This window comes from Cynara cardunculus, unplaced genomic scaffold (assembly GCF_001531365.2).
Source record: "Cynara cardunculus var. scolymus isolate 2C unplaced genomic scaffold, CcrdV1 Un_Scaffold_5655, whole genome shotgun sequence".
In the NCBI taxonomy this organism is placed as follows: domain Eukaryota; kingdom Viridiplantae; phylum Streptophyta; class Magnoliopsida; order Asterales; family Asteraceae; genus Cynara; species Cynara cardunculus.
In genome coordinates, this window is record NW_020202517.1 from 17,174 (window position 1) to 32,260 (window position 15,087).

The 15,087-nt window shown below is 34.4% G+C and overlaps 1 protein-coding gene and 1 long non-coding RNA gene across 2 annotated transcripts; both read right to left on the reverse strand.

Moving 5' to 3' along the window:
- Nucleotides 1–207: 207 nt before the first annotated feature.
- Nucleotides 208–4,305, reverse strand: LOC112504454 (mitogen-activated protein kinase kinase kinase 18). The gene is made up of 3 exons (XM_025108395.1): nucleotides 3,909–4,305; nucleotides 3,002–3,752; nucleotides 208–217 (listed from the first exon to the last, which is right to left on the reverse strand). The coding sequence occupies exons 1-3, from the start codon at nucleotides 4,303–4,305 to the stop codon at nucleotides 208–210; spliced, it is 1,158 nt and encodes a 385-aa protein (XP_024964163.1).
- Nucleotides 4,306–12,317: 8,012 nt separating this feature from the next.
- On the reverse strand, nucleotides 12,318–13,939 carry LOC112504456. The gene is made up of 3 exons (XR_003068210.1): nucleotides 13,860–13,939; nucleotides 13,537–13,641; nucleotides 12,318–12,683 (listed from the first exon to the last, which is right to left on the reverse strand). It is a non-coding gene; the product is annotated as an uncharacterized LOC112504456 (long non-coding RNA).
- Nucleotides 13,940–15,087: the final 1,148 nt, after the last annotated feature.

The following is a 15,087-nucleotide window of genomic DNA, read 5'->3' on the forward strand; positions in this document are numbered from 1 at the left end:
TCACGATTTATACTTTTATAGTTATTTATATATATATATATATATATATACTATATATTTTGGGGTTAGGCTATCCAAATTGTGAAGAACCCGTCAAGTTGATCATTCTGTTTATCTAAAAAGATCTGATTGTATCGATGCTTCCAAATTAAATACAGAGTGATCCACAAAACCACATTTGAAAGGTTACTCTTAGAACTCGAAATATCAAAGAAGTCTGATTCATTTAACAAATCATCAAAAAAGAATGAAAACAATCCTTTTAATGTTATGGAAAGAAAAATGATTTGATAACGTGTGAGCAAATCAACTTTACAGGCGAATCCTTTAAAATGTATTTTCATTCTTACTGAATTACAGTTTTGAAAAACATTCAAGTGTCTGCATCTTGGAAATGTCTGTTTAAAAAATGTATTTTTTTAAAACACCTAAACATTATGTCAATTGGGGTATTTAAAAATTCAAATTATCTATACCATATTATAAAGCATTTGACAAAAACTTTTAAAAACCATTTTTTATGCATGAAGTACCGTTTATTGATGCATATTACTTAAAATTCAATATTACAAGTAATTTTGCATAAGTACAACTTATTAAAGCTCCATTTTAAAATCCGTGTAACTAACTGCAGATAAACATAAACAAATACATGATAAACATCCATTTTAAATATATAAAATCTAAAATATAATTAAGATAATCATTGAATTCCAACAGAATGTTTAATTATTATCTTTATAAAAAAATATATTATTAAACCAAAAATAAAAACATTATCGTTTTCTCAAAACCACATAAAATCGTATTATATCGATAATGACAAAGAATAAAAATCAAACATTAAAATTAAGATTTATCTCGCTGCAATACACGAGTCCCTTCTATTACTATTTAAACATGCCTTTCAAAAATACTTTATTTAAACATAACATAATAAAAAGAATTTGTTTTTAATTTTTTTTATTAACCTAGATATCCAACCTGCTATGCGAGTCGACTAATCTAGTGTAGCCACATGCTTTTGCGGGTAGCCTGAAGTCGCCGCATTTGAACCTCCGTTGTCACAAGAGGATTTTTATTTCTTTTGGATTTGAATCTGAAATCTTCAGATACTTTTGATCTTTAGAGTTCAAGCTCAAACCAATCAGACACCATCTTTGTGGTTATAGTTTTTTATCTGTATTGTAGGGTGGAGGTTTGGGGGCATGGGAAACAAAAGGAAGGGGCAAAAACCATTTGAATAAAGAAAGTTGACATTGAATACAATATGAGAGCATGGAAGGTGCAAGATTTAGAACCCATTTTGTTATTGTTCCCACCAACACCATCATCCCATTTGCAACAAGTTTTACTAAAATAAGAAAATTAATTAAAATAATTATTTTTTATTGTTGGTTATTTTTTTAGTTATTTATTTTCTATATTATTTCTTTTTTTTAGTTATTTTTTTAACATTATAGTCCACCAAAAGGGTATCGTATGCAACAATTTACGCGGTAAGCATTAACCGTGGTAAGAGTCGTCTCTCTCACTTACCAGGTAAGACTCTCGGTCCTTGACTTTGCTCTTACCGGGTAAGATTCTTGGTATTTATCATATTCATCTGGTAAGGTAATGTAATGTTACTTGATAAATGTTTACTCAGATAACCGTTTAGTAAACAACCCTTAACGTGGTTAAATTATTGTCCAGATGTATTACAGAAGTCAAAACACAAACAACTTAAAGGGCATATCAATTAGTTTTTTCGAGAATTTGTGGACTCGTTATTTTTCCACCCGTTACTAATACATGATTTATTACTTAAGAACGTTGTTTTAAGTACTAGGGTTTAGATCCTTATGCAATACGATTTTGATATTACAGTAACAAGTTGTATCAGGGACGGACCTACTTTGGTGATATAGGTGGCACGTGCCGTTGTATTATTCCTTCGTCGAAGTGTAAAAATTTTAGGTTCGTAAAAGGTGCAACCATATTAATATCTTGTGTGTCACCGTACGTATTTTGAAAATACAATGAGAACAAGTTTTATTTGGTAGAGTTGATTTGCAAGACTTTTATTTCATTCCAAACCCAAGTTCGAATACTGTTAGTGTAATTTTCTTAATCAAAATGTGCCACCATTTAAAAAAAAATTGTATATTTGTTTTTTATAGTCAAACAGTGTCACCGTTTGAATTTTTTTTTCTTCTTATAGTCAAATGGTGCTACCGTTTGAAAAAAAAATTGGGGTCGTCCCTAAATTGTACCAACGATAAGGGGTAGAGTTTGCACAATAATGTAACAGTTTAAGTTACCCATTTTGCTTTGTGACACTGAGATTTAGGGGTTGTTTGACAGTTGCTGAATGGTTTGGTACAAAATGATTAAGTTGTCAGAATGATTAAGATACTCTCATGATATAGTGCAAAATGAAATATAAGTGTTCGATAATTGTTTACAATGAAATTAGGGTGCTGAATGATTAAGGGAGGTCCATGATACAAAATCATTAAAAGAGTTTTAGAACCATTAAGAAACAATAAGCATGGCAACGGGGAGGGGATTGGGGCGCGTTTTGTAATCCTCGACCCCGGTTCCGGTATGTAGTAATGTCCCCCGATCCCCGGCGGGTACGAGGATTATCATCCCGTTCCCGGTCAAATCTCTAACAATTCCCGGTCAAAACTCGGTAAAACTCCGGTCAAATTACCATATATAGTATCATTTAGTCTGAGTCTACCGGAGATCCCCCAGCCCCAGGACCCGTTTTAGTGGGGAATCCCCCGGACCCGTTCGGGTCGGGTGAACGAATTACCCACCCGGTCGGGGCAACTCACCATCGTAAGAGACAGACTTTTTTTATCAAACAAGATTCATCTCTTAACGATTCAGATGTTGTCCCTTAATAAAACTATTAAAAGGTAAACAAATAACTTCTACCATTAAGTAAATAAATAATTGTGCATCCGAGAGCAAATAATCATCATGAATTGTGTTTTCAAAATATACAAACCCATTTGTGACACTTTGATTGCCACCTTCAACAACATGATTTTCCATCACCAATAAATCAAAACCCCCCATTTTTCCTACACGAAAATTCGAAAACAGATACGACTGAATCCATTCAGACATCTTAAAACCTTCTTCGGTGTCATTACTTCTAATCAAGATCCAATTCCCATCATCTTCCCAATTGGGTAAAGATGGATTCATTGAAGTAGAAGCTTCAATCAATCGATTCATCCTGTCCACAGGAGATTCACCGGAAAACTTGACCGTTTGTATCACCGCCGGCGAAGATTCCGGCACCTCCAACGAACTCCAAAAATCTTGATCCAAAATACTCGTCGGAGAACTTTTCGTAAATTCTTCAACTTTTGTAAAATCAGGGTTCGAATTATCGACAAATGGGTGTCGGAGAAGTTGTTCCGTTGTCCATCTCTCTTTAGCATCTCTTTTCAACGATTTTGTCAAGAAATCTGTAGCTTCCGCCGACAGCCACCGTGGGAACGCCGGTAAGTCACCGGAAAACCCGATTCGGTACAAAGCAGAAACCGGATCATTCACTTCCGGCCACGGGTTAGATCCTGTCGCCATTTCGATTACTACACACCCAAGAGCCCATACATCAGCTGCAAACCCTTGTTCTTCGCCACGTGCAACCTCCGGCGCCATGAAAACCGGTGTACCGGAGAACTCGGAGGTGGCGTTCTCCACCAATTTAGCACAACCCAAATCGCCGATCTTGACACCATTTTCACCTACCAAGATGTTTTGACATTTAATATCACAATGCACCAAATTGTCTTGTTCTTCGACCTCCGGCGCCATGGAAACCGTTGTACCGGAAAACTCAGAAACGGCGTTTTCCACCAATTTAGCACAACCCAAATCGCCGATTTTGACACCATTTTCACCCACCAAGATATTTTCACATTTAATATCGCAATGCACCAAATGATTCGAGTGAAGATGATTTAATCCGAGAAGGATTTGACGGGTATAAGATCGGATCAAAGATTCATCAAGTGACCCACCATTGTTCTTGATGACGTCGGAAATTGTGCCGCCGGCAGCGTACTCCATGAACAGATTATACTTGGGTTTGTTGTTATCATAATCAACATCAAAACCCATGTATGAAATCACATGGGGTGAGTTCAATCGGGAAAGAAAGCGTTGTTCTTTCTGTAAGAACACAGAGGCGGAAAGCTCGCTAGACTTGACTGCAAAAAGATCTCCGGCGGCGGTGGTGGCGAGATAGACGGTGGCGGAGGAGCCCCGGCCGATAACGGGACCCCTTCTCCACTCCATTGTAGAATAGATAGAGAGATTTAAGGTATGTTGATATATGGGTTCTCTCTCTGTGTGTGTATATATATATGTGTGTGTGAATGAGAAATGGTGAGTTGTGATTGGATCACGTGGGAAACATGAGGGAGGAGCTTCACGGCGGACGATGGGCGGCGGACGGAGGTTGCTTGGCTTCAAATAAATCCAATCACGTGAGGACACGTGACAGGGACACCACCGCTACGGGATTCCTTCTCTCTGGCTCCGGTTCTTGGTTGGCACTCATGAGAAGTTATACATTGCGGCGGGTTTTAATGTACCCATAATCAATTCGCCAATCTTTCTAAATAAATAATACATAGGGACGTTGATAGGTTGAGTCAGATGTTTATAAAAGTTGTTCAATGGTTTGATGTAAAATATTTAAGTAGTCAGAATGATGATTCGTATGATATAATACAAAATGAAATATAATTATGTTTTTTAGTATAATCATCGTAAAACTAAAAGGCTTCAACTTATTTCACTGGGTTAGATTTATCTATATAAAAACAGTATCGTATGTCACAATTTACCTGGTAACATTTATCGGGTAAAAATCGTCTATCTCACTTACCCGGTAAAACTCTCAATCTTTATCGTTGTTTTTACCGGGAAATATTATTGATTATTACCATATTCATCTGATAAGGTAAAATGACCTGATAAACGTTTATCCGGTAAACTTTTACTAAACATACCCTAAGGCCATGGTTGGCAAATTAGTTGTTATCTTGTTACCATCTCATAAACTAAATAATAATGTAAATACCATAAAAGTAAATATAAGAAAAATAATTCAAAAAGAAATTAAGAAACTATTTGAACCAATTTTTTAAAAACCAATTTATAAGTTAATTTTTTGGCTTATAAAAAGTAAAGGGTCGTTTACCCAAATGTTTATTCAGTAAGTGCTTATCAGTAGAAATCAACATTATAATTTATTTTTATTGGATAAGATTGTAGTACATCAAAACGGTATCATATGCAATAATTTACCTGGTAAGCGCTTACCTGAGTAAGAGTCGTCATTCTCACTTACCGGGTAAGACTCTCTATCGTAATCATCGGTCTTACCAGGTAATATTCTTGGTCCTTGTCATGTTTATCCGGTGAGAAAAATTGTTCGGTAAGCACTTATCGGGTAAGCTTTTAGTAAACGGCCCATAAATTTTTTTCCAATAAACTTAAAGAATAACTTAATTTATGGTTGTCAAACATGATCTAAATATCATTTTTTTGTTAACTTTGGGTATTTGGGCCAAGTTGCACGCACCTCAGCTAATCTAAGGGGCTCTTATTAACAGTCAGGAAAATCCCCAATGGCCTTGCAGGACTCAAATCGATGACAAATCCCTAAAGACTCATGTCTTATTGTCAGTTGAGCTAACTTTTGTATGCAATAATTTATTTCTCAATATTTATATGTACACCGAAATACCATCACTTGTCATGTCAAAGATTTAGAAACAACGGTGGTGTCTGATTGGTATGAGCTTGACTCCAAATGTCAAAAGTAACAGGAGGTCCCAAATTCAAATCCAATGAGGAATAAAAATCTCCTTGTGGCCACGGAGGTTCAAATGCGGCAACTCCGGGCTATCTGCAAAGCAAGTGGTCGCCCTGGGATTAGTCGGCTGCATAGCGGGTTGGATATCCAGGTTAATAAAAAAAAGATTTAGAAACAAGAAAGACAATAACACGTTTATAAACGCTTATAATATAATAACGTAATAAACCAACACCCAAAACCCGAGTCATCACATTGTTTTGTTCATTTTAACCAAAAAATAAAAAATAATTATTTTTACGTTTCGGGTTTTTTTGAGTTACAAATAAAAGAAAAAACGTCAGAAATTGAGTAAACGATGGCGGTAGACGGCGGTAGACGGCGGTGGTGGATGATAGTGTGGTTAGGATTCTTATTCCCTTTATGAAATGGAATGTTTAACCGGCAAGCAAACGCCCATCATTTTGAAAACAAAATGCATACCACACCACACCCACATCATCATTCACCCTTTACACTCTTCCAACCTTTTCTTTTGTCCCCTGGCTTGGACCCACTTCACCCATGGTCCATAGCCACCTCTCACCACACATGGACCCAAAAAGGCCAAGATTCGAGGGGTTCCTCTTGATGTTTTCTTTAATAAACTCTCCCCTAGTCCTAACCCGATAGTGTTAAAGAAACATAATCATAAAGTGTGGTATTCGATTGGTTTGAACTTGGACTTCAAAGGTCAAAAGTGTTTGAAGGTACCAAGGAGAAATAAAAACCCTCTTGTGGCCATGGAGGTTCAAATACGGTGACTCTGAGATACCCGTGAAACGTGTGGTCGCCATGGGTTTAGTCGATTCACATAGCGGGTTAGATATTCAGATTAATAAAAAAAAGAATCAGTGTGATACGATTTTTGTATATATGTGTGTGTGTGTGTGTGTGTGTACTTTTTAAGAACCAATAAGAGACCTTTTTATATAAGAGATTTTGGTATATATGAAACTTGTAGATCAAAATAAAAGTTGGGTGATCTTTTTTTTGGAATAAAGAAAAGCGGTTGACGCTTTTGAGGTCATAATCCTCGACTTTTTTGTAGGCATAACACAGAGAACGTTTGCATGCTGTCTCATTTTTGGAAATTTTAATGATTAAATGTCGTTTTTTAATAAGTATAATTTATTTGCAACAAGAATAAGAAATTGTTGATTGGAAAATTCGTTCACGCTTTCAGTCATCAGTTTTCTCGTATTTCGTCATTTTTGTTTTTAACACGAGCACGTTATGGCATCAAATTGTGTCGAATTTTATAGCTAGATCACATCCTAGTTAAAGTACGCAGAGTTAAACCTAGTGTAACACCAGTTTTTGTCGAAAGATCTAGGGTTTTCATGTTTAAAGGTTTTTGAGATTCTAGACATTTATGGGACGAAAAAACCAAAACATTTACGAAACAAAAACAAACAGCAGCAAAAACAGTTTTTAATATAGCATGTATGTCACAAAAACTTACCTAGAGGTTCGTAAGAAGCTCTGATACCACTGTTGAGTTACGGGATCTCAAGCACAGCGGAAAATAAAACCGTAACCCTCCAAGGACCCATACGAACCGGAACAAATCGGGTGTTTCGAAATTACACCTCGCAGTTAGCGAAACTTTGAATCACAACAACAAACTAGTAGTGAAAGTCCTTTAGAGTTGTTGTGATTCAAAGTTTCGCTAACTGCGAGGTGTAATTTCAAAACACCCGATTTGTTCCGGTTTGTATGAGTCATTGGAGGGTTACGGTTTTATTTTCCGATGTGCTTGAGATCCCGTAACTCAACAAAAGTAACGTACTTTAACTTAACGTAATTTCAAAACATTCATTTTGATACCTAAGATGTAAAGTTTTAAATATTTAAATACCCGGATAACCGATTGAAACATTAACTGGTTACCATGCTGATGCGGCGAGTAATGTGGTATCTAACTCGGTATTATTTGCTGAAGCATCAACATAATAACCAGTTAATGCTTCAACCGGTTACCTAGTTACTTAAATGTTTAAACTTTACATCTTAGGTACCAAAATGAAAGTTTTAAAAGTGCGTTATCCAAAATAGGAATCAAGTTAAAGTACATTACTTTTTCATGCAATTTGACCAATTGTTTTTTACCCATCAATAAACATTCTAACGTAATTATTTTAGTTTTTAAGACTTTAGCTCATCGGTTACTAATGATTTATGACTATATTATGACATTTTAACGCATCAGTCGAAAATGACCTAATCAGTTCGAAGACTTGGTTTGAGACCTTGATTTTTTTTTTCTTGAATTTGTTGTGGACACTGTTACAAACTTAAATCCCCGGACAGTGGATTTTTTTTGATGTCAAATAAAGAGAGCCAAAAATTCAGTCCGGACCAAAAATACATGACCTGTTATCACGTATACAGCTCGGTCCCTGACCCAGATTAGTCCTATATTTCTTTCTTCCCGAAATCAAATTTGAACACATATAAAAATACTGTTTGAAAGTTTCCTCCTCTTTGAACGTCATATTGAAATACACTTTAAAATCTTTAATTACATCATTTAAATACACTTTAAATATTTTTCTACACAAGAATGCTGTACATGTTCTATAATTAGGATTTTTTAAATTCAGTATTGAAAGCAAGATAGGGAAACACTGTTTTAGATACAGTGATGTGAATAACCAGGGGTGGATTTAGTTTATGTTGGTAGGGGTCCTAGGCCCCCAACAAACCCACCAATTTAAAAAAAAAAAGACTATAAAAAGATTTGTTTAGTAAATTTTCCTATTGTGCGTCCAACAAGAACAAGGCAAGGCCCCCAACAATAACAAGACAAGGGCCCCCAACTTAATATCTTGATTGTTAATTGGTCCATTTGCAGCACACACTAATATTTTCGTTCGAAATATAAAATATAAAAATTATACACCTCGATGAATTAGTAAAAAGTAAAAAAAATCGACCTGAATAAGTTATCTTTATTCAGTTAACTGAACCGTTTAAGCCGAAAAGGAAAACTCAAAACCGTTTTCATCCGGATGAATTATTTGGTTTTGAATTTTTTTTTCTACACCCCTAAATGTGCCCCCGACTATAAAAGTTTCTGGATCCGCCACTGTGAATAAAAATCCCGACTTTCGTACAGTCATGCCTATGCTCATCCTTCCCCGTTTCTAAAACGCTTGAAAACTTCAAAAACTTAAAAAAAAACTTGAAGTTTTTGGTAATTTTTTTGAAAATCTAAAATCTTGAAACACTTGTTATATAATATAACTTTTTTAAAACCGGACTTATATATAACCAATCTCGATCCCAATCAAGTAAGCGGTCCTAGGCATCAAATTTTCGCAAAGAACATAACTAATCCCTAACCATCGGATCATGACCAGTCTCGAACCGGACCAAGCCCAATTTATTCATCTCTAGTAGTGATGGCCGAACCGGACCGGCCTGGCCTAGGACTGGTAAGGACCGGTTATAAGACCGAAATCTGGGGCCGGTTATGGAGGGTGTTTCACGGGACCAGTTATGGCCCGACCCGATTTTTAAAAAATGTAGTTATTTTTTAAAAAAATGTAGTTGTTATTTTTAAAAAAACTAGCCGTTTTTTAGACTCTTTTTTTATATTTTTTATTTTATAAACACTATATATAAGTGCATTGGTTGAGGGATTTACATACCAAGTTCTCGATTCGTAAAAAACGCAAAAAAACGTTCACAATTATCGGTTTCTCGCTATATTTTGTAAGACAATATAATTTTAATTATAATAAAACACATTTTTAAAGTGTGTATTTAAGTGACCCAATTACAAAATTTAGTATGTATTAAAAATATATATCATTAAAAAAATTAAATAAAAAATCATTTTTTAATGACCGGGACCGGCGGCCCATAACTGGTTACAATAAAGCTTGACCGGGCTCGACTTTTTCGAACAAGACCGATTATAGCCGGTTATGAGAAATCTTGAAACCGACCCGACCCGAAACCGGTTTTTGGCCATCACTAATCCATATTCTCTAGTGTCAAACTGAGTTTTTGGTTTGGATTTTGGAATGCATTTTCAAAACCATCATTACAAATTAAAACACACTAGTTTTAGATAATTGCCATATATTAAAAGTTAAGGGTTGTTTGACAGTTGTTAAATGATTTGGTATAAAATGATTAAGTGATCAGAATAATTAAGAGACTCTCATTATATAGTGTAAAATGAAATATAATATTTGATAATTGTTTACGATGAAATTATGATGCTGAATGATTAAGGAAGACCTATGATATAATATCGTTCATAGGGTTTTAGAACCATTAAGAAAAAAAAAAAAATTATCAAACAAGATTGACCTATTAACTATTCATATGTTGCCTCTTAATGAAACTATTAAGAGATAAACAAACAATCCGTTATTGATAATACGCTATTTTTATTCATTCTAATAACTAGTTGTTTTATAATAACTCTTTTTCACGCTCCTTTGGAGCAGGTTAAGAATCAGATTTTGCTTAAGGGGCTGTTTAGTAGTTGTTAAATGATTTAATGCAAAATGATTAAGAGACTCTCATGATATAGTACAAAATGAAATATAATTGTTTGATAATTATTTACAACGAAATTAAATGGAGACCCATAATACAAAATCATTCAGAGGGTTTTAGAACTATTAAAAGGCGGATTTGCACCGTTAAAAAAATAAAGTGAAAGCGCTCGGAATCAAATAAAAAAATAAGATCGAAACCAAGCACCCACCTCCGCGAGACTTTTTTTTGTCAAACAAGGTTTACCTCTTAACAATTCAAATATTGCTCCTTAATGAAACTATTAAGAGGTAAACAAACAACCCCTAAAACTTGATCAATTATAATTTAGATGCATACGAACAAATAGTCAATGCATTTAATTTCACTAGTTGTGTACCCGCGCAATGCGGCGGGATTTAATAAGTTTATTAAGATTTATTCAATTTTAAAATATCAAATTCTTTCACAATATCATAAGCCTATAACATTTGTACCTACGTTAGATTTAAATAACCATCCATGTGAAATGCTAGTATTAGTAGCTTCTGCAATCATCTGTAAAAACAAATCTTTTATGTGAATCGTGTATAATAACAAACACCTTTATAATTTTAATTATATGTGTAAGGAATAAGATTCAAAATGACCATCATCTTGTTGAACAATAAATCTTATCAACAATCATTTCTAAGGCAATATATCCAAAATAAGTTACAAGCATTGAAGGTATAATATTTTAAATATTTTTTTGGGTCATTCCTAATCCTAAATGAATTTTTATGCAACATGATTAACAATTACAAGATCACACAAGACCTAGTTTTACAAAAAGAATGTGTCAACATCATCATTAAACAAAATGAGGAATATGTTTTAAATGAGAGTTAACTGGACACCCTAACACATCTTTCAAAATCCAATACAAAAAGAGACTTAATTCAACACAACACCCAACAAAAATTAGTGATATGATTTAATCAAACACTTATTCCATGACTGTCAAATATACATATGTATATGGAAACATTTCATAAACCACAAAAATGTCTTGGGTTTCATATATATAACACCTACAAACATCATTAAATCCATCAACAATACTTTAGGTTTTCAGTTCAAAGCCAACAACAGTACTAAGATCTGGAAATAACCAACACATGTAAGGGTCATTTACCAAAATATTTACCTCTAAAAAACAACACTCGAACTTACTTTATCAAGTAAGGTTGTAATCCATCAAGTCAGTATTGAACACAACAATTTAATTAGTAAATGCTTGACGGGTAAGAGTCCATCCTTATCATTGCTCTTAATCGGTACAACACTCACTTTTTGCCATATAAGATAAATGACCCAATAATAACAATATTGTTATTTTATCATGCACAAACATTAATAGCAAATATCCATCTTATCTAGTGTATCAAATTGACCCTTAAATAATCAGAGAGTAAATTACAAGAAACATCTAAGTGGTATTAATCAGCCTGAGACCGCAACTTCAACCTGCAGTTTGGCACAACGATTTGTTGGTATTAGAGAACTACTTGATGATGTGTTATGCTTTTGTATCCTTATCTCTCTACCACATCTTGAATTCGTTGTATCATGTACAACTCCATCCATATAGCATAGCAAAATCGTCTTCAGATTTCAATATCCTTCTCATCACAATTTACTTGAGAAACAAAATCCCCTGCCAGTCACAAGTTGATCAATTTAATCTCAGTTTAGTACTCAAACGCATCAAGGATAAATACCTCCAAATATGATGTCGGTTCAACCAGATGAATAATAAACTTAGGGTCGTCCACCCAATTCTTACCCGGTAAGCGGTCACCGATAGAAGTCAACACTATGATTAATTTTGATGCGTAAGATTTTAGTATATCAAAACATATCGAATGCAACAATTTACTGGGTAAGAGTAGTCATCCTCATTTAACAGGTAAGACTCTTCATCCTTCTCATCGCTCTTATCCAGTAAGATTCTTGGCCCTTCTTATGTTCATCCAATGAAGAAATTTATCCAGTAAGCACTTACCGGTAAGTGTTTAGTAAATGGCCCCTTAGTATACAATTACAGATATATGCTTGAAACAAATATAAAGAATTATATTAGAATATTTGCATATACAACTAAATGCAATATCACAAACTCAAAGAAACAAGAGGAAAACAACAGTTAATGCAACCTGACCTCTTCTTCCCCAAAGGAATGTCCTCTTTGTCAATCTCTGTATTTGGCTTAACAAAGCAGCTTTAACTTCTTCTTCTTCCTCCGGTCTTGACTGTAGCTTGACTTGACCATCTTCTAGGTTTACGCATCAAACAAATACAAAAGAACTGGATGAATAATAGAATACCTTCATACCACCAATAGAAGGGCAAATAATACTTTCTCAATGAATTTTATGGTCAGACGACGGGACATGCTTTTTAGATAAATTGAAACTCAGGTATAAGACTTACGAATACTCTTCTATGACCACTTAAGAAATATTGAAGAATCATGGTCAATTTTGACTCCTTATATGGTATGTGGGAATTTCTCTCCCATCTGTTAATTCCGATATGACCTATGATAGCTCCAAGTTAGTAAAAAAAAGCTCCAATTAATAGAATATAAAATCTATATAAAGCAAAAACAAAATAACATCATGATCCTTAAGGCCCAATATACTCTAAAAAAGGTAATGTTAGTTGGGTGTTGGTGTTTTTCGATCTTTATCTAGAGTTCTGTAATTTGTGAAGAGCTTTACGTCGTGCATGTTTAGTCACCACCTCATTTAAATGATTAAGCTGGTGAAACAATCAATCTCCAACAAGAACAACAACCTCAGCTTTAATGCTACGGAATAGGCCAGACAAGATCAATTACAACAAATAAATCAAAAGGTAGTCATGGTGACACCTATTTCTAGGAAATTGTTGCAACGAGGACTTCTAATATAGTGATCAAAGTCCCTTGGTAGAAGTACGACGTTATTATTAAAAAGGTATAAGCTAGTCAGGGTGGCACATGTTTCTCTTTTTCATCATAGAAACATTAAAGAATTTGCTGCAGATGGATGAGTTAAATAACAAATAGTAGCACGACTACAAGTGAACATTTGTAGAGTAATATTACACTGATAAAATAATGGCAATGATTGATGACTCACAGTTCAAGAGTGAGCAGAATTTTATTAATGTAGGACCCTTCTTTTTGACAAACACCAGTGGTTTCAGCCTTGGAGCTCTCAGAACCTGCCATATCTAAGAGGTTTCTGCAATTCAAAGTGAAATAGAAGAATTTAAACCAAAACAGGAGACATTTTTCTGCATCAATGGATGCGTAAAAGAGGTGGTATGGAGCCAAATTTACCAGATCGTCTAGTAAACAAATAAAAATAAATTCAGCTGAAGAACTTTGCAATTAATTACAAGCCCCTTGTTGATAGCAATAACACGGGAAACAAGTCTAACATGAGGTTCAGAAACATACCAACTGTGAAAAGTTAATAGCCTCGCTTTCACTGTTTTCCCAAGGGCTGCTCTCTATTGTCTGTTAAATGGTAAAGCAATATGAAAACATGTTTAAATTCGAGAAAGAAATGAAGAACCAAAGACATGCAATAGTTCAGGAACAATAGAAAAATTTACAAAAAAAATAAAATGTCCCTTTAAGCGGATTTGCAGGATTTATACACAAGAAGAAAAAATAATAAAAGATTAATATCTGTAAGTATTTCAAGGATAAGACTTAGGAAATATTGAGACGTATAAAACAAACAGCAAAAGCTAAATTATGTGCAATRGTAGGAGAGCAGGGACCAACAATTAAATAAGAACCACCTGGATAATCTCACATGTGGGTGGGTAAAAAGAGATAGCACAAGACAAAAGATTCACATTCCAATATATGTTAAAGGCACCCAAATTAATGATCCAAGATGATTAACATGAGAAAGATAGGTGGAAGATGTGTCTATATGTGCTACATTAGCATTAAGAGTAGATTGTGCATGATGTGGACGTCAGAGTAACAAGAAGAGGTGAATTTTGCATCAGAAGCAAGCAGGAAAAGCCATTAACTGAAGGGGTATCAAACACAAAGAGGATGAGTTGGTGCTGACATACAAATGGTTCTAAAATTCATGTTTTCGATTACCCCAAAAAACCAAAATTGAATTACAGATTAAGAGTCAAGAGAGTTACTATTTCTTAGTAGGAGAAAAAGGACGTCCAAGAAAAGAGAAGTTCCCGCATTCCAATAGACACCAATGAATAATTCGTCAGAACTGCCTTTTTCCCCTTTGTTTCTCAAATGACATCAATGTGAGTCTTTAGCCGGAAGACCTTGCAAAGCCTAGCTGATGATCTAAGTTTTGTAATTCAGATGTAGACATGTAGTACAGTTTTGAACTGCCATTTTTTACAAGAGGCTGAGTGATAAAAGTTGAATAACCTTATCACAACTTGCTCTAAAAATTACTTTGAATATTATTAGACAATGCAGCCAAGAAAACATCAACATAACAAAACGGATAGGCGAATACAATTATCAATTTGACGAATTTGCTAGTAGCTTATTATAAACTTATTCCTAGTTGTCTTTTGTATTTAAGTTTCATCAGATTGTTTTCTATCTAAAACATTAAAAATCTAACATAAATACATTCAAAGAAATCCGATAGCCTAAAAATACCATCACCATGAACAAGCATCAAGCA

What these genes read in the sequence shown, in the direction of transcription:
- LOC112504454 (XM_025108395.1), bottom strand. Translation starts at nt 4,305, where the DNA reads ATGGAGTGGAGAAGGGGTCCCGTTATCGGCCGGGGCTCCTCCGCCACC. An exon ending in ATGTGAAAATATCTTGGTGG is followed by an intron (nt 3,753 to 3,908) that starts GTGAAAATGGTG and finishes ACATCTTGGTAG; the next exon opens with GTGAAAATGGTGTCAAGATC.